The following is a 24,617-nucleotide window of genomic DNA, read 5'->3' on the forward strand; positions in this document are numbered from 1 at the left end:
CTCCTCTTCTGTTTGTAGAAAAGCTTAGAATACTGCAGAATGATGAGATAGAGGAGAGGGCAGGGCCTTTGGAAACTGTACAGGTTTTTTTCTCAGATGAAGCAGACTTCAGTAACGATATGCAAGATTTCTATGACCACGACACACCCCACCAAAAATAGCTGTGTCTTTTTTTAGGCATATTGGTTATTAATATTAAATTAAAATCCAGATTGTCCCACTAGTAGCAACCAAGTGTGTATCATATCCAATCCTGCTGATGACTTCTCAACAAAACGAAGAAAAACAAATTGACTACTGTATCTAAAAGGTTGTCACTGAGAGCTGACAGATCCAGGTGATGGCTGTCACATCTTCTCAGCTCTTGCCAACTGTAATTTATTGTATTTGTCAGGTGTTATGGAAATTAGTCACACAGTGGGAGATTATACAGAAAGATCGTCTGCAGAGACAAAGGGAATGCAACATGGACTGCGGCATTTCTCTGGAACAGTCTTTGAGGCTGGCCTTCCCAACAACACAAGCCTCACTGGCATTTTCCAGCGCCTTAGAAATACTGTGTCTCCCCCAAAATAAACCCCATCCAGAAAACAAGACTTACCCTGAATTGTGGGGGTGGGCCTAATATAAGCCCTACTCCAAAAATAAGCCCCAATTAGGACCCCACCCACTCTGTCCCACCTGGCCGCTGCAATGGTGCAGGAGGCTGCATGGCACATAATGCTGCTGTCACGAAGCGAGGCAGGTGGGGGAGGGGATGGAGCTGCCCCACGTGCCCCGCACATGCTTCCTTTAGGGGCCCCCCAGCCATGCCATTCCTTGCTCCCTTTCACATGCTTCCCAAGCCGGACTGCCATGTTACTATATGGAGGATGGGTGGGGTAGACATGGCCCCCCTCTGCCATTTCGGAGCCAGGGGGAGTGACGGTGAAAGGCTCTGCTGCCGCTGTGTGCTGCTGGAGGGGCTTTCATCACGCTCCACCCCAGAGATCACCTGCCTGGTGGCAGCTGCTACCTCATTCTCCTCCACCAACTCTCCCGTGGCTTGTGCCATGACCGCCACCTCCCTCTGCCAACCCTCCATCACCGCCACTGAAGAGAACGGAGAACGGGGAGGGGAATGGCTCTGCATAGCGATGCAGAGCAGAGAAGAGCACTTGCTTGCTGCCCTGCATTGCCCCGTGTCTCCCTTCTCCGTTCTCAAAATGGCAAACCCATTTCCTGCTGCTTCTCCTCCCGGCACTGCTATAGAGCTTGGCACACCATTGCCCAGCTCCTCCCTCTTCCTGAAAGCAAAAAAATTCTTCACTAACCTGCTTTCCAGCTCTGATGCGTTTCTCTCCTGCTGCAGGGAAATGGAGTTCGTGAGACTAAAAAATGTTCAATCAGACCTTCCAATTTCACATGGAAAGTGGGGATAGGGAAAGTGGGAGAGGTAAAGGATGAGGACTGTTCATGGCTGGAGTTAAAAATGGGTGCAATGGGAATAGGAAGTCAAATGAGAATTAGAAAGGCATCTAAATCTTTTTCGTACATGTACATTTATGTCCAAAAGGCAAGCACTGCTATCCATATTATGGGCAAGGCTGGGTTATGTAGACCTTGTAGATCTGATCTCACATAAATTGGTGGCCAGCTCCTTTTGCATCCTTATTTGCTACTTCTTTTCCATTGTACATATGTAAACGGAAAGGGCAGCTAAAACTCAAAAGCCTAATTTGCATCAAGTGTGAGCATCTAAAGAGGAAACAGCTGTATAACTATAATTAGGAAACAGGAGGCCCAGATCTTTATGCTTAATTTATTCATCTATATAACAAGTCCCTTGTGGAGGGGTACTAATGTTCTCTGCAAAGTAAAGGAGACAGAATAAGGGACTCAAGCAAATCTCCTGAGAGCAATAATAAAAACAATATGAATCTATTTTGACATATCTGTTGCTGAATACTTTGAGGAGCTAAAGCATATTGGAAAGTCTTGTACGACAGGGCCCCCCAACCCCCAGTCCGTGGAGTGGTATCGGTCTGCAGCATGCCAGAAAGCAGTCCATGCAAACCAGCGAAGCCCCATCTGTGGGATGCAAGCAGCATGCAAACCTATACCCCTCCCCCGGTCCATGGAAAAACCTCTCTCCATTGAAGCAGTCTCTGGTGCCCAAAATGTTGGGGACCTCTGTTGTAGGAGACATAACCTACTAAATAAAGCTATTGTCTTGTGTCACAGGTTGACAAGAATTACTCCTGGGATGTTAACAAGGTCATGCTGTTATTTCTTAGGACTTACATTTCTTTTAAGAATTAATCTATTTAATTATCTTCCTTTGCATTTGCACAGTTTAGACTTTTCTATGCTGTGCTGCCCATCAAGATGCTGAAGAGGGAGGAGCAAAGAGGTAGTGGCCTGCTGTGAATGGTTTGTAACTTGGTTTAAAATCATTCAGACCCACCCAAGTGGGGCATGTTATTATATAAAGATTCAACCATGCGAACTGTATGTCCTTTTATTTTGAATCTTTTTAGCTTGTGGATCTGGTGGGTGCAGACGGGATGTCTGGAAATAGTAGTACATTAGCCAGAGGGACTAAATCCGTGTTTATGGTAGATTAACCTTCCTTGCAGGAAAGATTTCTAATTTAAGCAGAACACTGATTAAGATCATTAGTAAACTAAATTTTCCTTGACTAAAAAAATTGGGAAAATACTGGCCACTCTTAAATTTTCATTTATGACTAAGATGACCAGAGAATTAACAGCTTCACAACTGCAGGCACATCTAGAGCATACTGATCGTTTGAACATATTTCAAGCAGACTTTCAGCTAGAATAGGAGACTGATATTGTGCTGATTGTCTTTGTGAAGGACCTATGCCAGCAATGGGAGGGGGAAAATGCAGCACCTCTCAGTAGCCATCAGTACCATCAACTACAGCAGGGATGTCAAACTGCCGGCCTGTGGGCCGGATGCATCATGCCGAAACAGTTGGCTTATAGGGGGAAATGCTACTTTAAAACAGTAAGCCTACATCACACATGGGCTGGGAAGAAGAAAAAATGCAGTGTCAGAGGTACATGGCAGAATAAATAGGTTGCTGGTTGCTGGTCTGTTTGGACCTTGGTTAGATGCAAGGGTGGGAAGGCTCCATGTGTTATACCCACAACTAATAATGTCCAAAAATTATGATATCTTGATTTAAATTCTACTCTGCTATTTGCCATGTAGGTGAAGGTTCGTTCTCTGAGCTTGTGGGTTGGTTTCTGAACATTTCGTTACCAGGTTCAGTAACATCTTCCGCAGAGTTTAGAGGATGTCAGTGGTCAGTGTTCTTCTGTTCAGAAATGTTCAAAAAGCAACCCGCAAGCTCAGAGAACAAACCTTCACCCTCATCCTACACCCAAACTACAGATATTCGCCCCTATTTGCCATGCTCCCAGATTGTTCCCCCCCCATATCAAAATCCAACAGCACACAAGTAACCCTTCTATTTATTTAAAAGGATCTGTCTCCTCTGCTCTTCTTACCTCACACTGCCAGGTTTGTTTGGATGTATTTTCTCATATCCAAAGCAAGCGTAGGCAGGATCTGCAAGGAGACAAAGGAATAATCCCGTTTCCCTCCACTTTTAGACAGCCTAGTAGTTAGTAAAAGGCTAAATAGGTATAAGTCAAAGCTGTAAAAGCAAAGTTATACACACAGATAACATCAGTGCTCTTTCCCCCCACATGGAAAAAACAGAAATTTTCGTTTTTGATTCCTAGAATTTAAAAGCATTTTGTTTCCAAACATATATGCAGTATTTTAGCTTTGCATATCCTGACATCTAGTGGCTACAAATATAATCTGAATTGAAGAATTCTCCAGCCAAATTTTTGTGTTCACATATACATAAGGCAGACTCTTTCATTCCCAGTATTTTTAATAAAGAATTATGCATCTTCTTATTCCTTAATATAATATTTTTTTATTCTCCTGAATATCTAAATAACTATTCATTGCTGAGTTTGGAAACAGGATACACGTGTAGTTCAAGAACTATATCAACATGTTTAAACCAAAGAATGGATTGATATAGGCAACGATTTGCTTAGCTATGGTTTGTAGAATATGTTGCGATTTGGGGGTTTTCTCCCACATTCCAAGCCAAACCCAAGTAAAGCATATGAAAATGATGAAAAACCAGTCTAAAGACACTACCATATGCCAACAAAATTCATAAATCAGTCAGTAGAGAGGCTTTTGTATCTTTACAAAATGAGGAAAACTCACCTTCTTAAGAATTCCACTAATTTAAAATATTGCAGGCTTTAAAAGATGGTATGCTGCTGCCTGTTTCTGTCAGTTCTATTAAAGTTAATGGTGTTACTGTTGATTCCATTTTTATTACCAATGCCTGCCTAAATGCCATTTGTCAGCCACAAGGAAGGATATAAATTAAATAAATAATGATGGTCAAACTATGAAATTCATTTTTAGGAGATAAACATCTCCTTAAAAGAGGACTTATTCAAGCAGAGGATATTAATACCAATGGCCTATCATTAAGGTATGTGAGAGAAATAATATACTGGATTGTTTTTTTAGATGCTACCCATTTTCTTATAGACACCAGTCATATACTTGTCAATTTCAGTTTTTTATCGAACAAATTTTGTCCCACCTTGAGCCGTGGTGGCACAGTGGTTAGAATGCAGTACTGCAGGTTAACTCACTGCTCACTCCAAGAGTTCGATCCTGAGCGGCTCAAGGTTGACTCAGCCTTCCATCCTTCCGAGTTCAGTAAAATGAGGACCCAGATTGTTAGGGGCAATATGCTGACTCTGTAAACCCCTTAGAGAGGGCTGCAAAGTCTAAGTGCTATTGCTATTTGTGACCAATTTGTTTAATGACTGTTCAAAGTTATAACGATACTGAAAAAAGTGACTTAGGACTAGTCTTTGCATTTACAATCATTGCAGCATCCCAGGGTCATGTGATCACCATTTGTGAATTTCGGGGTGGGGGGGGCTTCAAATAAGCTGAGTCAAAAAGGAAAGCCAGATTTCCTTTACAACTGCAACAAAAAGATCATAAAATTGGACATGACTCATTTAACAACTGCATCGCTTAGCGACCAATGTTCTGGTCCCAACTCTGATTGTAAGTTGAGGACTTCCTGTGCAAGGACTTAATTCCATTGTTTTTGCTGAAATTGCTTTTCTTTTAATTGTGCAATTGTTAACTCTAATCTGTGTTGCTAAATAACTTTTGTGAATTTTATGCAGAATTGACTTGGGAGGCCGGTGTGTGGCATAGTTGGTTCACATGGTATAGTAAGATGGAGGGTTTGTTGTCACTGTGTGTTGGGGGGTGGGAGCACAAAGGGAGGCTCAGCTAATCTCAACGTATACATAGTTGTACTTTGACAATAAAGATTCATTCATAAAGAAGGAGGGGAAGGAGGTAGCATCTTCTTAAGGGACTTATAACCTCCAGATACGCTTTTTGTTCATACTGAATATTTTTAGGCTATGCTGTAGTCATATTTAAAAAGTGTTGCAGGGAATTACTGAAAAACAAAACAAAGGACAAGATACAGGAATCAGGTTTGGGATGAAGCATCCCTGGAGAACAACACCCAGTTGAGGTGTTCTCTGTTTCTGGATCCAATAGTGTAGATAGGGAGTTTTTTCTGTGATGGGTTAAGTATGTGGGGAAACCTAACATGTCAAAATAACTTGTAGAATTGCATATTGATGGATTCATTTTACTTCCTTGAATGTATATAATTTAGTAATTTCAAATGCAATGAAAACTTAATTACCGGTAAATGGACATTTGGGCAACAGAAGTCTATTATCGCCAAATGTCTGTTAAATCAAAAATTAGGTCTGTTATCTCCATTGCTGTTCATCCTGGTGTTCGAAGTTTTGAACAGAGATACAAGTACAAGATCTAGTGCGAACTGGACAAGCTGGTGGCCCAGGGAATCTTAGAGCCCGTAGATGGGGGAGAGTGGGAGACCCCGATAGTCACCCCACTAAAGGCCAACGGGGAGGTGAGGATCTGCACCGACTACAAGTGTTCAGTGAACCGTGCCCTAAACCCGCATGCTTCCCTCCAAGGCGGCGCCATTTTTGCAAGGCTCGATCTTGCGCAAGCATACCAACAGCTCACGGTTACCAGGGCAACAGCTGACACTCAGACGATAGTGACTCACAGGGGAGCGTTCAGTGTAAGTAGGCTGCAGTTTGGGATCAGTGTAGCTCCGGGCATCTTTCAGGAGATCATGGAGAAAACTCTCAGGGGCATTCCAGGAGTCTGCCCTTATTTTGATGACGTCCTGATCACAGGAGCATCAGCAGAAGAACTGGCAGGTAGGCTGAGGGAGGTACTATCCAGGCTGCGCACTGCTGGCCTCAAACTGAAGAGGGAAAAGTGCAGCATTGGTGTTCCTTCCACTGAGTTTCTGGGATTCAGGGTAGATGCCAAGGGGATCCACCCCACAGAGTCCAAGGTAAGGGCAATCAAACTGGCACCCACACCCAAGAACAAGGCAGAGCTACAGGCATTCCTGGGCCTGCTCAATTTCTATCACACCTTCCTGCCTCACAAGGCAGCCATTGCAGAACCACTTCACAGGTTATTGGACAAGAAGGCAGCATGGGTCTGGACTTCCGTCCACGATCAAAGTTTCAGAGCTTTAAAGGCACTACTGTCTGACAAGTCCACAGTAACACACTTCATTGAAACAAAGCCCATATGCATCACGTGCGATGCATCCCCTTATGGTGTGGGCACAGTACTAAGTCACCTCGAGCCTAATGGGGCTCAAATTCCAATAGCCTACTATTCCAGGACGCTGTCTGGAGCAGAGAGGAACTACGCCCAAATAGATAGGGAAGCCCTGGCAATCATGGCAGGGATTAAGAAGTTCCACGATTATCTGTACAGCAGGGAATTCACCGTCTACACAGACCACAAACCACTGCTAGGCCTGTTCACAACGGACAAGCAGACCCCCCAAATACTATCTCCCAGAATGCTCCAGTGGTCCATTTTCCTTGCAGCTTACAATTGCAAGCTGGTGCACAAGCCAGGAAAGGAGATGGGCCACGCAGACTGCCTGAGTAGGCTACCCATAGACACCACTGAACCAGACCTGGCACCAGCAACATAGATCCTAGCTCTGCAGGAACTACCAGAATGCCCAGTACATGCCAAGGGCATTGCAACCAGTACAGCCTCTGACAACATCATGAGCAGGGTACACTCATGGGTTTGCACTGGGTGGCAGGACAAGTCCCCGGAGCCCAAATTCTAGGCCTACTTCGCCAGGCGACACAAGCTCTCCACGCACCGGGGTTGCCTCCTTTGGGGAAGCAGGGTCATCATTCCCGCAGCAGTCCGGGCCAGGGTACTGGAATCCTTACATGAGGGACATCCAGGTATGGTTAGGATGAAGGCACTGGCCAGAAGCTACCTCTGGTGGCCAGGGCTGGACAAGGACATTGAGGAACGGGTCAAGGCCTGTTACACATGCCAGAGATCCAGGCCAGAAATGCCCCACGCCCCAGTACACAGGTGGGAGGCCACACACACACCCTGGTCCCGCATCCACATCGACTATGCGGGGCCTTTCCAGGGCCAACTTTTCTTAGTAGTAGTGGACAGCCACTCTAAGTGGCTGGAGGTAGTCCCTGTTCCCAACATGACCTCAGCAAGGACAATCCAGGTGCTCAGGGCCCTCTTTGCCACACACGGCCTCCCCGACGTAATTGTTTCTGATAACAGGCCTCAGTTTACCGCTAATGATTTCCAGGCGTTCTTGAAGGCGAATTGGATTAGACACGCCACCTCCGCACCCTTCCACCCATCGACTAATGGGCAAGCAGAACGAATGGTAAGGACGACCAAGGACGCACTCTGGTGCATCATCAGCGGGAACTGGCATCAAAGACTGGCGAAATTTTTGCTCGCCCAACACACCACACCGTGCGTTGCCACCGGGAAGAGCCCAGCAGAACTACGATGGGGATGGCGCCTCATCACCAAGCTTGACTGTTTACACCCTGACCGAGTGGCAGCGGAGACGGACAGGCCCGCATCACACAGGGTACTCAATGTGGGGGACCTGGTTTGGGCAAGGAACTATGGGGCAGGACATCCATGGATTCCAGGGATCGTGGTTGAAAAAACTGGGCCTCTCTCTTACATCGTGGGGGTGGAGGGGGATCGCCACATAAGGCGACACATTGACCAGCTCAGAGGAAGGGTCCCTGAGTGCACCACCCATGGCCAACGGGATAAGCCACACCCCAAGGGAGGCCAGACCAACCGGAAACGACTCAGAACTGGAACTAGAGGAGGACGGCCTCCTGCAACAGACTCTGCAGCAGCGGCAGGGCACCATAGGAGGCGGGAATCTGACGGCCGGACTCAACCCTGCACAGGGGCATCACAAGCCAGATGTAGCAGTTCAAGGTGAAGCCACACCCAGACGGTCCACCAGGCCCCACAGGACACCAGCATACTTAGCGGACTATGTTTGCAAGTAACCACACAGTAGCTGCATAGGGAGTGGCACACATTGTATATAGTTATGCATGTACATAGTTATGCATGTACTGGACGGTTTTGGCGGGAATCCTAGTTTCGGCAGGAAACCTAGGGCCAACCCCATTGGCTGGTTGCCTACCTGGCTAGGTATTTAAGGAGGCCAGGTAGCCCTTGTTTTTCAGTACGTTCCCCCCCCCAATAAAGAGCTGAACACGTACTCCGGCTGGCGTCTCTTCCTTGCGTCGGACCCACTACATTACAGCTTGTGCAAAAGCTTTTTGTGTGTGTGTGTGCATAAAAAAGTGCCAGAGCATTCAATGAGAAAAAAAGCCCTGCTTTTATGTTTTAACCTTATGATTTTAAATATATATTTTTTTCTATTGTAAGTTGCCCCAAACCTCGCCATGTGGATTGCATACAAATATTATAAAATCGGTAAATAAAGGCATAACATATGTTAAATATACATCAAATGATAATATGCTTCCCTACAAAGTCAATTCTTGCTCAATGACAGACCAAGGAATTAACTTGGAAAGGCAAGAGGAAAATCTAGAAGAGGTCTGTGCAACTTGTAGAAGGGAAAGGCCCACACTGATAAATTAAAAATCTTTGTGGTCTGCAAAGGAATGCTGGTGGGCTAATAAATGATTTGGTGACTAGAGGAGCATCTATAGTGTTGGAGCTCGTGGTCATGGTAAGCCATGGAGTCACTAGGCGACATAACTTTTAGGGCAGTGGTGGCGGTTTTATTACTTTTTTTTTTAAAAAAAAAAGTCTGTGTTCTGTCCAAGGGTCCTTGGCAGGCTGCATGTACAGGCCTGGTCTAGAATTTATTTTGGAGCATTCAACTATCTAGAGCAGGCATGTCAAACTCATTTTGTTTGAGGCAACTTCTTATAAAAGAATTGCCATTAAGTTGTTTTAATAAAATAATTTAAAATAAATTTTTCACTTGATTTCAAATTAAATGAATTATATTGGTTGACAATGAGATTTTTTTTTAGTTCAATTGCCAGATGCAATAAACTGGTTTTAGGTATATGTTACTGGAAGGAAAAAGCAATCCCTGCTGCGTTACTGATCCCAGAGAAGCATTTGCATGTATGCAGGTATCCTTAGGGTACCATAGTTATGGATGAGAAATATTGGTTGCAAAGTTGGTATTTCTGGATGTAATACAGATATTTTGGACTTATTTTTGTTTCTTTGCATGTTTGATATTTTTAAAAAGACATATGCTACTGACTACACTTATGCACATATGTAACATCTTTTGCTAGAATACATGACCACTGTTTGTCCAGAATGTGAAGTGAAAGATTGTGACTAAACAAAATTTTAATGTACAGATAATACCACCAGAAATTATTTTAGCCTTTTTAATAAATGTTGTTATTGATGTTAAACTCACCATGGAAAACATCATATATTGTTATGTATATACTAGGTTAAATATTTAAAGACTGAAGTGCAACATAACTAGATTCTAAATAATCTATTTTACAAAACACACAACAGTCCAAACAGTAAAAGTAAAGTCCAAATTAAGAATATTTCATTCTTAAGAATTGTTTAATTTAAAGTGGTTTAGTTGTAATAGATGGCTAGATTCAAAATAGTTTTCAATAGTACAAAATAGTACAAAAGATACTTTTTTTCTAGCATCAGCTAAATTAGAGATATTACATTGAGAAAAATGTTTCTCATTTCTTCCCTGTTACCTTTATGAAATCATCATTGCAGAGATGTTAACATAGGAAATAGATTATTTTGTTATCTAATTTTACCTTCCAAAAGACAGAAGCAGATGAAAAATCTGAAGTTCTTTCCTGTTGGCTTTTTTGAATTAGCTGCTTTAGATTCTAAAAGTTTAGTTCCTAAAGAAGTAACCCTGTAAATAATTTTAATGTCCTCCTCTAGTGCAGGGGTAGGCAACCTTGGCTCTTTTATGACTCAAGGACTTCAACTTCCAGAATTCCTGAGCCAGTATGGCTCAGCTTGGAAACATCTCCCTTTCCCCTCAGCATGGCTGGCTCAGGATTTCTGGGAGTTGAAGTCCATGAGTCATAAAAAAGAGCCAAGTTTGCCTAGCCCTGCAATAGGCTTAGGAAAGCCAATAGAGGGAGCTTCTTCTTTTTTTGCAAAAAAAAGGTGCCAGAATGCCATTCTGAGCGTTCTATGAGAAAAAAAAGCCCTGGTCCTAGCAGTAGTCATGTTAGGAACTGGAATTACTTCCAGCCATTTTGAGTGGCTATCCACTACTATCCACTACTACTGTCCCTGAAAAGGCCCAGCGTAGTCTATGTGAACCCTAGACCAGGGAGTGTGTGTTTCCTCCCACCTGTGAACTGGAGCCTGTGACATTTCAGGCCTAGATTGCTGGCATGTATAACAACCATGGACTTGAGCCTCAATGGCCTTATCAAGGCCAGGCCACCAGAGGTAGCTTCTAGCTAAAGCTTTCATTCTGACAATGCCTGGATGGCCTTCATGTAATGATTGTAAAACCCTGTCTCTTAGGGAAGTGGGAATTATGACTCTCTTTCCCCATAAAATGCACCCTTTATGAGCTGATAACTCATGCCTCCTAACAAAATAGCTCTGAAATTCTGAGCCTGGACTTTTATCCAACCAGCCCATGTATACCCATGACAACACTCTACTAAGTATTTTATCTGTGGCAGTTTCAGCAGCAATGTCCCCTGCATGGAGGGGAAATTCAGGTATGTTCTGTATGGACAATATTCTAGCAGCTGGAGCCAGATCTGGATCCATTAGTGGCAGTGGTAGTCTGCTGAGGCCATCAGCATGCCCCATTTCCTTGCCCGGTTTGTGAATTAATTTAAAATTGTATGCAGATAGGAAAATAGACCATCTCAGCATTCTTGGAGATAGTATGTGGGGGGTTTGTTTGTCCATTGTAAAAAGTCCCAACAGAGGTTTGTGGTCAGTGTAGAACGTGAAATCCCTGCTATATAAATAGTCATGGAATTTTTTTATTCCGGCAACGATGGCTAGGGTCTCTTTGTCAATCTCAGCATAGTTTCGCTCAGCAGAGGACAATTGAGTAAAATGGTATAGGAACCTGTTTCCCATTTTTCTCTATGTGACTTAAAACTGCCCCCACCCCATAGGGAGGTGCATCACATGCAAGACATACAGGTTTAGACTCTTTGTAGTGAGTTACAGTGAACTTTTCTGACAATAGAGCTTTTAAGTCCTGGAAACCTTTTTTCATGTAAGTTAGTCCATTTCCATGGAGTTTTCTTATCTAGAAGCCTGTGGAGGGGCTCTGATATTGCAGCCTTATGAGGTAGAAATGTGTGATTGAAGTTTAGGAGCCCCAAGAATGCTTGTAGCTCTCCTTTTGATTTGGGCCTAGGAGCCATTTTAATGGCCTTCACTTTAGAATCAGTGGGGTGAATTAATTTAATTTAATGGGGTGAATGCCATTAGCATCAATTCGGAAACCCAGGAATTCTGTTGAAGAAACCCCAATACTACACTTGTTCTTTTTTAATTAGAGGCCTGCTTCGTGAAGCCTCTGCAAGACAGCCCTGAGCCTACTGGCCAACACTTCAGGGGATTCCCCTGCAATAAGAACATCATCAAAATAAGGGCAGACCCTTGAGTGTACGCTCCATGATTCCCTGAAAAATACCCGGTGCAACACTGACTCCAAGCTGTAAGCATTTAACTTTGAATGCCCCTCTGTGAGTTACAATCGTTTGAGCCGCAGCTGTGGCCTCATCAACCAGCAATTGCTGATAAGCCTGTACTAAATCAAGTTTAGCAAAAATAGCACCCCCTTGCAAGGAGGCTAAAATATTGTTGACCACTGGGACCAGGTAAGCGTGTTGCTTGAGGGCTTTATTTAGTGTGCATTTATAGACAGCACAAATGTGAATTTCCCCGTTGGCTTTAAGCAGAGTGACTATAGAAGTTTCCCACTCCCCACCATCAACAGGCTGTAACACGTCCTGTTCTACAAGCTTATCAATTTCGGAATCAATTTTATGTTTTAAGGTAAAGGGGATCCTATGAGGTTTAACCCTGATTGGAACTACGTTGGGATCTAGCTTAAATGAGATAGGCGGGCCTGTGTATGTTCCAAGGGTTGAATCAAAAACATCCGCGTATTCCTCACACACTGACGCGAGGTCTGCAGTTTGTGTTCGGTTTATGCCAGTAATCTGAATACCTAAGGCATCAAACCAATCAAGTCCAATGATACTCGTTCTCTGGCCCCCTACCATTATTACATCCAGGTGCCCCAAAAACCCTTTAAACTTTACCAACAAAGTGGCTTCTCCCTTAACTTTAACGTGAGCATTTTGAAAATCCGTTAGGATTATATCTGAGGGTCTTAGTTTGGCCCAATTGTTACTGCGCCTACACATGAAGTTAAAAGTGTCTTGAGAAATGATTGAAATTGCAGAGCCAGAGTCCAGTTCATTCTTACATGGAACTCCTTGTAGCTCTACTATGAGCTTAAGTTTGGGTTTGAGGGGGCGTCAAGCCCCGGTGCGGCATACGCTTCTACGGCTTCTGAAAAATCCCACAGTAACTGGACCCTGGGCCCCAGTACCTTTCCTAGTCGGTTCTTCCGACTGGTGTTTGGGTGGGTGGTCTCTCTGGCGGGCTCTGCAAACCACCGCAATGTGGCCTGTCCTTCCGCAAGCTCTACACATGGCTGAACGAAATCGGCAATTGGCGCAAAAATGATTGCTGCTGCACCCCTTACATCTTGGTAAGAGAACTGCCTTGTAACTGTCCTCTCGCTGCAGGCTGTTGCAGTGTTGCACGTTGGGTTGCCTTTGGAGTTGATTGATTTCAGATTCTTCTTCCTCGGAAGATTCTCCGGTGCGTTTGGCGTCCTCAGGGTGGACCGTTTCTTCAAACTTTGTCGATTTGGCGGGCTGTACTGTCTGAACTGTGCCCCCAGCAGCTTTGTCGGCCATCACCTTGCCCTGTGCTTCAGAAAACGTTAAACTTGGCCTAGCAAATAGTCTCTGATGAAGCATTCTGTCCCATAGGCCGCAGACGAGTCAGTCTCGTAATCACTCTTCTAAATTTGAAAATTTGCATAGGCGTGCGGCCTGCCTTAGGCCCGCTATGAATTCCGAAGCTGACTCCCCAGGTAGCTACACTCTTTGGTCGAACTTGAACTGCCAAGCCATTTCAGACACCTTGGGCTGGAAGTGCCTGGTTAGCTTCTTTTTGAGATCTGCGTAGGAGACCGCTTCGATTAGTGTTGGTGCGAAAAGGTTCTTGGCCAAATCAAAGGTTGCCGGGCCGCACACGCAGAGTAGCATTGCAGCCTTCAGTCCTTCTACCGCGATCTGATTGGCTCTGAGATAGTTTTTTACTTGTGATAAATATGATGGCCATTCCTCCGGGTGTTTCACGTCGAATTCTCGTAGTTTTCCGACCTTCGGCATTCTTTCTGGTTCCTGCGTTCTTCCGGATCCTGCTTCCAGGCTCAGGGAATGAGTCCACTGAGCACGAGGTCGCTAGTGTAGCTTGCTAGCCAACCTTGAGAGAGGGGGGGGAATGCCTCTTCCCACCGGCGTGTGCTGCCTTTCCCTCTTAGACTTCAGCTCTCATTCAGTGAAGCAGGATCCCACCTTCATCGCCACTGTTAAATAGCGGGTTCTTTGACGCAGGAATGAAGACACAAAACGGAGTACAGGGTAACTCATCGTTTATTTCATGCTGTGACTGTACTGGAGGAAATGGCTGCAACCAGCTGCAATATATAGTCTAGCCCCTAGGCGGGAGTCAATAGGTTTGAATCAACCATTGCCGCCTGGAGATAGCCAATTGCAGCACAGGAGACTTGTAATCTGGGTTGCTGGAGAACCGTTAGCTGCTCCAGCAACCCACATAATATTCCCTCAAAAAGCCCAGTACATAACATGTACCACGTGGGTTTTAAATGCTGGAAGGTTGCTTAAGCAAGTAGCTGGCTAATGGCTCCCAGCTCCTCAGACAACCCATCTCTGGAGCTGCCATTGGCTACCACCTAGAGGCCAGTGTATAAATAGCTGCATCTCAGCCTTGTTTTCTCAGTTCAGTTCTTGTTCTACAGTAAAAGCATGTTCCTGTGTGAACTCATTCGCCTCATCTCTTCATTCGAGCAAAGGACCCAGTACACAGCGGCCTTTTTCTTTAATGCACTGGAATTCCAGAAGTGCAAAATATAAATAACATTAGCATTCCTCCATTTTTAAATCATCAAATCAAGCATTTAATTTTTTTCATGGTCAGCTAAGGCTGGTTAACATGTTAAAGAATTGCCCTGCAACCCGATGGAAACTCTTCCCCAGAGTTCCCTGTTCTCTTCCTCATCCTCACAGAGGCAAACAAGAACTATTTTCAACCCAGTAATGTTCATTTGTCCTGCCCCCAAAAGCCTGTTTTTGTGCTAAAAGAGTTTTTAGAGCAGGAATGAAATGCAGATTTTTTAAATGGCATTTTGCATGTAACTGAAGTGTATGTATGTGCTGTATACTGGCTTAACTTGTAATTTGCTTGTGTTTGCCATACTGTGCTGTGCATGTATTTATTCAACAGCAGCCTTGTTTTTTACAGGGTTTGGTCCTTATGGGTGTGTGCTTTACACTTGACTTATTTTAGAAAAGCTAAGTAGGACCTGCCCAAAATACTAATTAGTATTTAAATTGGAGATTTCCCCCCCCCCCAAGATCCTAGAACTATAGGGTATACCAGGGGTAGGCAACCTCGGCTTTTATGACTCATGGACTTCAACTCCCAGAATTCCTGAGTCAGCATAGCTGACTCAGGAATTCTGGGAGTTGAAGTCCATGAGTCATAAAAGAACCGAGGTTGCCTACCCCTGGGCTATACTGATAATTTTTTAAAAAAAATCCAAGATTTTAATGGCAAATCATTTCCGAGTTGCTCCCTTCCGCCCCCCGCCCCCCCAAAATCAAACAACGCACACGCCTATGTTGAGGCCAAGAGCTTTATTCCAGTGAGACCTTACAGATGTATCCAAACCATTCAGACGTTTCTGATTCCCAAGAAATCAGCGCGCGTTCCTAGCAGCCGGGGAACTCCAGGGGGCTCTGCAAACACATTCCAAGCAAGGCCCGGAGCAGAGGAAAGCCCCCTGAGCACGTGATCCCCGACCGCGTGGTTTTCTCTCAGGCGCCAGGGTTTCCCGTCCCCCTCGCTAGAATCTTGGCTCTTCAGACGAATCCATCGCCCCGGGCTGGCTTCGAAGTGCTCCACAGCGAGGCGAGGCGAGGCGAGGCGAGGCGAGGCTAATCAATCGCTGAAGCTGAGGCGCTTGGACTGGGCTGGATCACGCACTCTGCGTTCGGCGCATTCTTGGCGCCGCCACCGTCGTTGCAACCGCAGAGAGCAGAAATTTGCCGCCTCCTTCTCGAGACTCGGCGGGCAGCTTTCCCTGGGGGCGTCCTGGTAGAGAGGGGTGGCCATGGCGGAGCCCGCGGAGAAGCTTTACCGGGCCGAGTACGCCAAGAGCGGGCGGGCTTCCTGCAAGAAATGCAAGGAAAACATCGCCAAGGACTCGCTCCGCCTGGCCATCATGGTGCAGGTACTCGCGAGGACGGACGCTGCTTCCCCTCTAAGCCTTCAGAGTCTTAAGCCAAGCTCTGCAAGGCTTTCACCCTAGGCCACCCAGGCCCGGGAGCGCCACGTTGCCTGCGGGCAATAATCGTCTTTGTGGTCGCCCCCTCGGTCCATCTGTTTACCCTCTCGCCGCTGCTGCCTTTGCGTCTGATCCACGGAATCGGTTCGATTCCGCTTTTGCTACGTGCCACCGGTGGGTCCCTTGACCGGCTGAAAGATGCGGAGCGCAGCGCAGGAGGAACCGCCCTTTCCGTGCATAGCTTCGTTTCTTGTAAGGATCTTTCAGAGGTGCCAGTTCCAAATAATTTGTCTGGCAGAGCTACCATCTGCCCGCCTTAAGCTGCATGCCTCTTATCTTTTCACTTTGGAGGAAGTTCTTGGGGTTTTGCGTCTGAGTGGGCAAATTTGAGATGACAGTAGTTCGTTCGTCCGTTCCCACGTTGTCCATTACGGCCATTAGGTTCAGCTGCTCGTCCTGCAGTGGGCGGTGGATATCACCCTTTTTTCCCCGCTGGTGGCTGTTCTTCATGTGAGAAATCACAACCAGGTCCAATACCCTGTTTGTTTAGCCAAGCAATACTGCATTCTTCCATTTCTTGGTACTGTTTTTGGCAATAAACTCGTGGATTTTATTCCATTCGACATAATAATGAAACAATGTAATTGGTAATCCTGACAATTTATAACTCGCTAAAGACGGCTTGATTGCAATAGGCTGAAATCAAATAAATGAGATAATAATGATAGTACATGGTGTAATGTCTTAAAATCTCTTGTTGTGGAATGTGTATTGTTTTCCATTCTCTGAGGAGCATGCAAAAGCATTTTGTTCATAACTTCTTACCTAGAAAAGTAGGTCAGGCAGAGAGCAAGCAGCTTTTTAGATGTAATACTGGTAGCAGCGGAACAGGAAGATGATTTAAGTTTCTTATTCTTGGCGTGTAGATAAACTTTGCTACAGAAAACTACTGCTGGATGTAGTTGTGCATGCTGAGTTATTCTATGGGCCCTACCCTCTCAAATACAACCAAAAAACCCTGCCCCAAAATGGAACACCTATTCACTGTTTAATGACATTCCATATTGAAGACTGCATTATGAAAGAAACTGAAATTTGGTAGCAATGGAAGTTCTTTAAAATGGGGGGAAATGGTGATCATGGAACCATTTTGTTGGATTACTTGTACATTTGCCTACTAACTTGTATTATTTATTACAGTACTATTTAATAGATTTTTGTTTAGTGAAGTCTTCAGTCATGTAAATCTGTTAGCAACAACTGCAGGACAAATTCATCTTATTTTTAGCTACCATTCTGCCTTTCATTGATTCATTGTTATGAAATGTCTTCACAACTTGCTTTATCCATTTTTATTTTTAATAAAATGCTTTTGAAAGAGAAAATTGCGACTGCCAAATTAGATTAGGCTTTGATATACTGATATTTATGATTCACAGGCTTCTTCCCCTAAATGCCTTGTACTCTTAATCCGGAAGTTCAGCCTCAAACATCTTTATTGCAATTCAGTGATCCATACACAATAAGATGTAAAAGTACCGGTATATAAAAACAAATATATCAGGTATACACTATTCGATGGTGTGTCCTAACCCTGACCTAGGGAAAGTGAGAGATGTCATATATTTATTTGGCTCTGGGAACTTTGGGATCCAGGTTCTATTGTTATCAAGGTTCCTATTGACCTCCAGTTGATACTGCATGTGCTTCATCCGCTGAAGGAATATATGACTGGTCTAACTGTAATCCAAAGACAGGAGCTATTCCATTGAAAGGCCATAAGAAGCTAGTTTGGATTCTGTAAGATCACTCCAACTTTATTGTTGTTGTTAATAATAATAATAATGTTGGAAGGTCATGCAATGGTTGGGAAGAGATTGGTTAGGAAAAATGAGATTTTTAATCAGTAGCTAATTGTAGCCTAAAATTTTAAACAAGCACTTTAGTTCTGTGTAGGCAGTGTTGCATCTACAAAGTCTTATTAAAGCTGGGGCAGAAGGAAGCAAAAGGAATAGAGGAATTGCAGTTACTTCTGGACATTGTGGAAATCTGAAAAGCAAACCTATTGATAATAACTGCATGTGAGAAGTTATAGAAAAGGAAACAGTACTCATAGATGGGCATAAGTTGTTTATTTATAAAATGTATTATCCATCCATCTTGCCACGCAGTAACTCTGGGTGGCTCACAATATTAAAAAATAAAACTCTAAAATTTATGATAATATAGATGCAATACTATAAAATCATGAGGGGTCCTTGATGCTCTCTGAGCTTGCTTGTTTTCTTGCAGATGTTTTATTACTCAAACTAGGTAACATCATCAATGCTAGTAAGGAGTGCTGTTTGCTGTCAGTCTCTTACCTGTCAGTGTTGGTGTGGGTAGTCTTAAAGATTCTTTGATTAGGCTGTTTGCTGTTGGCTTCTTTGGCAGTTTTCTTGATTGAGGTATTCACTTGATTGGTCTGTTAACCTTGGAGTTAATCTATGCTCATCTGGGTGCTGATTGCATCTGGGTGCTGATTGCTGGTGGAGAGGTGCTTGGATCTTTTTGTTCCTTTTTGGGCTGGGTGATAATCCCTTTTGCATAGTCTATAGGTGTTAATGTCTATGTGTCTATTGATGGCTGATTCGTCAGAGTGCCAGGCTTCTAGAAGTTCACTGGCATTTTTGGACTTGGCTAGGATGGTCGCATTTTCCCAATTGAAAGTATAGTTAAATCTGTCTATATGTTGTGAAATTAAAGAATTTTCATCATGTCTTTGACTGCTAGTTGGTGTTTGTTGATGCATTCTGCCAGTCTTCTGCCTGTTTGTCCTACATAGTGGTAGTTGTAGTTTTTACATTGTATGTTGTAGATGACTTCTGTTTTTTCTTCTGCGGTTATTAGGTCTTTTGGTCTGCTTAGGATGTTTTGAAGGGCTTTAGTTGGCTTGTGTGCTATGCTGATTCCATGTGATTGTAGTAGTCTGTTGATGATTTCTGGGATATTCTTGATATATGGCAGTGTAATTCTTTTTAGGGTTTGTGTTGGTTGTGTTTTATTGTGTTGAGTGGTCAGGGACTTTTTGATAAAGTTGCGTGGATATCCATTTTATTGGAATATCTTGTATAGATGCTCTGCTTTCCTTTTCTGCTGTTCCAGGTTGCTGCAGTGTGTATGGGCTTGTCTAAATAAAGTCCTCACACAGCTTCTCTTGTGGGAGGTTGGGTTGTTACTTTGGTAGTGGAGCACCTGGTTAGTATGTGTGTTTTTTTCTGTAGACTTGTGTTTTTAGTTTGCCATTGTGGTCTCTGCTGATCAGGATGTCCAGGAAGGGTAGCAAGTTGCTGTTTTCTTCTTCTCTAGTAAACTGGATTCCTTTAAAAATCTTTTTGATGGTTCTCTGAATATTGTCTAATTGGTTTTTTTTATTATGCTAAAGGTGTCATTTACGTATCTGATCCATATTTTCCGTTGTTTTTGTGGAAGTGCTATGGCCTCTAGATGTTGCATGACGACCTCCGCTCTAAGTCCTGAAAGGGGAAATCCCATAGGTGTCCCTTTAATTTGTCAGTAAACATATTCATCAAATTGGAAGTATGTAGTTAAGCAGAGGTTTATGAGATCCATAATCCTGGCTGTTTTGATTCATTCTTTTCAGTCCCCTATGTTTGATGGCAAAGTACCTCACTGGCACCACTATTCTTGTTTCTGGAAACGAACTCAGCTGCTCTCCCACGCTGATCTGGATGGCTTCTCAGAACTGCGTTGGGAAGACCAGGAAAAAATAAAAAAACACATAGAAAGTGGAGGAGCTGCAGCAGGTAAGATACTCCTCACTAGTGATAAAAAGAGAAATAGTTATTAGGTGAACCACTAACTTGAGCAGGTTAAGAAGCCTGTCATATCTATGTTGGGAACAGACTTTTATCAGTGGAGAAATGTTAGAAGGTCTCCAAAATATAATTGCTTAAGAAATTATTTGGAAGCAATTCAGTGAATTACTATTGCTGTCGCCCTCCAGGATCATTGTTGCATGTTCTAGAAAACATTAATTGCAACCAAGGATTTCTCTTTCGTAGACTGGTTCTCAGAAACTCTTAATGTTTATTACTGAGCAAAAGTAACTGATTTATTTATCTTATTTCTGTTGTCCCAGGGGATTCATTAAAGCAGAAATTATTCCTTTCTCTTTTTTTAGGCAAAGGTGGTGGCCAAGAGGAAGGTGGCAAACGTGAAAAAAGTTTACATGATTTTGCAGCAGAATATGCAAAGTCCAATAGAAGTACTTGCAAAGATTGTGAACGAAAGATAGAAAAGGTAGACGTATGTACAGCTCTGTGTGTAAAGATGTAGACATTCACACAAAGATACACAAACACTGTTTTTAATGGCAGAAATGTTTTCTACAGCAGGGGTCCCACCCCCAGACCATCGTCCACTACAGTGCTGTGAGCTGTTCAAAACCAGGGCACCCGAAGTGTTTAGAATGGGGACTCATTCCATTTTTATTTCAGAAACAAAGTTCCTATTAATGTGTCTTTTGGAAACGCTGACTTTAACTTTCAGAAACAGCGAAGAAAACCCAAAATGCATTATTCTGAATTGAAATATTAAAGTCCTGTCTTGTAACCTTAGCAGGCAATTGCCTAGTTTTGTTTGTTTGTGAGTTTGTTCCTAATTTCTCTTTCTCTTTACCCAGGGTCAGATCAGAATCTCAAAGAAAATGGTGCTCGCTGAAAAGCCACAGCTGGGGATGATAGACAATTGGTACCATCTTGAATGTTTCAGTAGCCGCAGAACAAATCTGGGTTTTCTTCCTACTTTTAATGCCTCTCAGATCCAGGGCTTTGAGCTCCTGAAGGCAGAAGACAAAGAAACTCTAAAGAAGCAGCTACCATCTGTCAAGAATGAAGGGTATGTAGACGATGCCGAAAAAGGTGCATGCCATGCTGCTGAGCCCTGATTTTAATCGTTTTATGACAGATTCTTCTAAAACACCAGTGTGGCTGGTCTTTTCTTACGTTGGCTATGGAAGATCTCCAGTTGTGACCTATTGTGGAGGGGATAGCTGCAGATTAGCTAGTAAATGCATTAAGCTTTTAAAGATGTTACGCTTTCAAAGATGAAGATATTTTCTAATGTTTTTGCAAGAGGATTTTTTAAAAATAATCTTCGACAAGCCTACTTAACACACTATTTGTATATGTTGCTTTCTACAAGATGGTAGGAAATAACAACTTTCTCAATTACTAAACCACAGCAGCATCATTACAGTGGCTTCTGAAGCCATAGGTAAGGAGTTTGTGGGCCACAAGTTGCTTATTCCATCTTACTGCTTGAAACATGAGAATATTTGTTTGTTAAATTTATATGCTGCCCATCTCGCTACCCAAAGTGACTCTAAATGCAGAAGCACGGTTTCTTTGGTGTAAATAATCTATACCCTTTTGCCTAGATAGCTGATGTAGATATTTATTTGTTTTCTGTTTAGCTTAAATTCTTCTTATTTTTTTTCCTTCTCTTTCTCATTTTTTACTATTCTAAACAACCAGGTCATATTGTACCTGGGTATACCCTGGAGGTTTGTCCATAATCAGCAGGAAGTGCAAAACATTGAGGCTAGGTTGCTAAAGAGGACAAAAATGGGTCACATCTATTCTGAAGATATTGCACCAGATGCCAGTTTGTGCAAAGTTCTTAGAATGACATACAAAATGTATATATTTTAGGACCTAGGTACATGATGGAGCATTTGAATTTGCTTGTCACCCAGGATCTTGTGAGGGTGCTGTATAATGCAGCAACATAAGAGGGGGCATTCCTCATACATAGTTGTGGAATTCAGTCTCAGTTTGGGTATGGTTGGCACTGAATTTTACTAACTTTCAGCATAACTATAGGACAGACCTGTTTATCTGGACTTTTTAAATCTCTGTTGCTATCCGTCTATTCCATTTGTTGTTAATGTATTAATATTGTTTTATGATACAACAGCTTTCAAATTATTTTTACCTTATTTCCAATTGTCCATTTATCTGTGCTTTGGGATATGTTTTCATAAAATGCTCTATGTAACTTTTTTTAAGCAAAAAAATCAGCCAGTCTTCTATAGCTGCATGAGAAGTAGGAGTTACAATCGATTACAGTGTTTGACTGTCTTTTTAACAAAGTTCCCAGATCCTTTTGGATTTTCCCCATCTACATGCTATATTCTTTTTTGCCTTCTATTTCTATTCCTCCTGTTTTTAAGGAGACTGCAATAGAAAGCGAATTCCTTAATTCTAACCCTAACTCCTCAGTGAATGCGCTGGGATCATGCCCAAATTTAAGAGACAGAAGATTATTTACCAATTTTTACAGAGAATTGAAAAGTGAAAATAATGGCACAGAGCAAAAAGTAGAATGAAGAAGATTCTGAAATAGGTTACTAAGTGAATGTTTTTCTTAGGACCATTTAATTCCAAATCCCCCTACTATCAAATTTCCCATTTTGCTTTTTTCAAAATGACTTCATGCAGTAGATTTAACAGCAGTTGTTTGAGTTATTTCAGGGTTGCTGCTATAAAAATAAAATGTTAACACAAATACACAGACATACACCAACACACACACAGACACACCAAATAAGTGTCAAGAGATATAGTCTTTCTGACGGGAACAGTAAAAGAAGGAAGCATTTTAACGTAGCAAATGCCCTATACATTATCATTCTCAAAACTTCCTTCTTAAGAACCTAATACTGTGTTTCCCTAAAAAGCCGCAGTATGAGTCGTAATATAAACCTCACCCCCAAAATAAGCCCCAGTTAAGATCATCAGTCAGAAGGAAAAATTTAGTACAGTATTTCCCCGAAAATAACCCCTAATGCGTCTTTTGGAGCAAAAATTAATAAAAGAGCCTTATTTTCGGGGAAGCACGGTAGTAATTCCAATGCCTCAATTCTTGCTTCTTGCAAACATAAAAATTTTCTGAAAGCTCAAATGACTACTTTCAGAATATAAACCTGAAATTATTGTGAATCACATAATTCTGTCAAGTCTAAGTCCACTGCTTACTCTGAAGGATCATTGTCTATTCAAAACTCAAAGCTCCACAGAAAGTTGCATTACCTGACAAATGTACCCAATGGTTATATAGTTTTAGTGAAAGTTGACTGATGATCAGTCATTATTTCACGTAAGGATGGATTTCCCATTAATGATTTCAGGAAAAAACAAAGAAATATGGATTTAGAACCCAAAAAAGCATCAAAGTTATTATCTGTAACCACAGGTTATTATCACTTCAATACTAGTTAAAATGTTGATTGTTTTAGATGCAAAATCTGGACCCAGACTCAAATCTAGATCTCGTTAGTTTTTTTGTAAAATTAAAAACTTATGTTTTCAGTATCGACAGTATCGACTCTAAACATTTTGATCAGGATGGAAATTTGCTACTGTAACAGTTGAAACACTGGAAGATAGATGCCACTTTCTGGACCACGTTTTCACTACTTTTACACAAGGGATGTTGCCTAACAGAAGAAGAAAAAGTGTAAAAAAAATTCCCTTATTAGAAATGAAACATGGTGGTTACTTTGTGCTTAGCTGAATTTCTTAACCTTTTAAACCCATAAAACATTGTTTTACAAACCACAGTGTGGTTTAATTTGCTGAGGCCTCTTTCCTTTTGCTGGTGTTCAGGGTTGCTGCAGTGCATTGGTACCAGTCAACCTTTCTGTGTAATCTCTATTCTTTAGTGAAATGCTAATACTTGTATTGAACATAAGCTGAGAGCCAATGTAGTGTAGGTTCTGGTTCAGAATTGGGAAAAGCGAGAAGAAGGGATACATCATCTTAAGCTTCTAAAAGAAAGGTAGGTAGGAGTCTTTGTGTTATGCATATTTTTGTGTGTGTGTGTGTGTATACTATATAAACTCACTGTATACACTTGCTCAATTGTATACCGAATTAATCTTATCCATCTTAAAAGAAATTGGGGAAATTCCTTTAAATAACTCTCCTTAGCAGACTGTATGTATTATTTCTTTTCAGAAAGAGAAAGGGAGATGAGGTGGATGCAAATGTGATCTCAAAAAAGAGATCCAAGAAGGAGAAAGAAAAATCATTGAAACAGGAAAAGCTGTTAAAGGTTTGTTTTGCTATGACTAATTAGTTTCATTTAAAGTATCTTTTGATGAGGTTGAATACCCTAAGACGGGTAGGCAACCTCGGCTCTTTTATGACTCATGGACTTCTGGGAGTTGAAGTCCATGAGTCATAAAAGAGCTGAGGTTGCCTACCCCTGCCCTAAGAGTAAAATCGACTGCTATGTTCTGCATTGTCACTGATCTGAATATGGTTTAACCCTGAAGGATGCTTGAAGTAAGTGGAATGTGATACTGAAGGAGCTGACAGTGTTGCCAACTTTTATTTAGAACTAGTCTCATATTTTGGTAGCTTGACTTAACTGCAAG

The 24,617-nt window shown here is 42.6% G+C and overlaps 1 protein-coding gene across 1 annotated transcript in view; it reads left to right on the forward strand.

Annotated features, from left to right (window-relative positions):
- The first annotated feature begins 15,818 nt into the window (after positions 1-15,818).
- Positions 15,819-24,617, forward strand: part of PARP1 (poly(ADP-ribose) polymerase 1) — a 39,102-nt gene continuing 30,303 nt past the window's right edge. The window contains exons 1-5 of the mRNA XM_083349221.1: positions 15,819-16,120; positions 19,818-19,980; positions 20,358-20,476; positions 20,859-21,073; positions 24,196-24,292. Of these exons, the coding sequence (XP_083205347.1) occupies positions 16,001-16,120; positions 19,818-19,980; positions 20,358-20,476; positions 20,859-21,073; positions 24,196-24,292 (714 nt within the window). The 5' untranslated portion in view covers positions 15,819-16,000. The remainder of the gene's footprint in view (positions 16,121-19,817; positions 19,981-20,357; positions 20,477-20,858; positions 21,074-24,195; positions 24,293-24,617) is intronic.

This window comes from Vipera ursinii, assembly GCF_947247035.1.
Source record: "Vipera ursinii genome assembly, chromosome: 1".
Taxonomy (NCBI): domain Eukaryota; kingdom Metazoa; phylum Chordata; class Lepidosauria; order Squamata; family Viperidae; genus Vipera; species Vipera ursinii.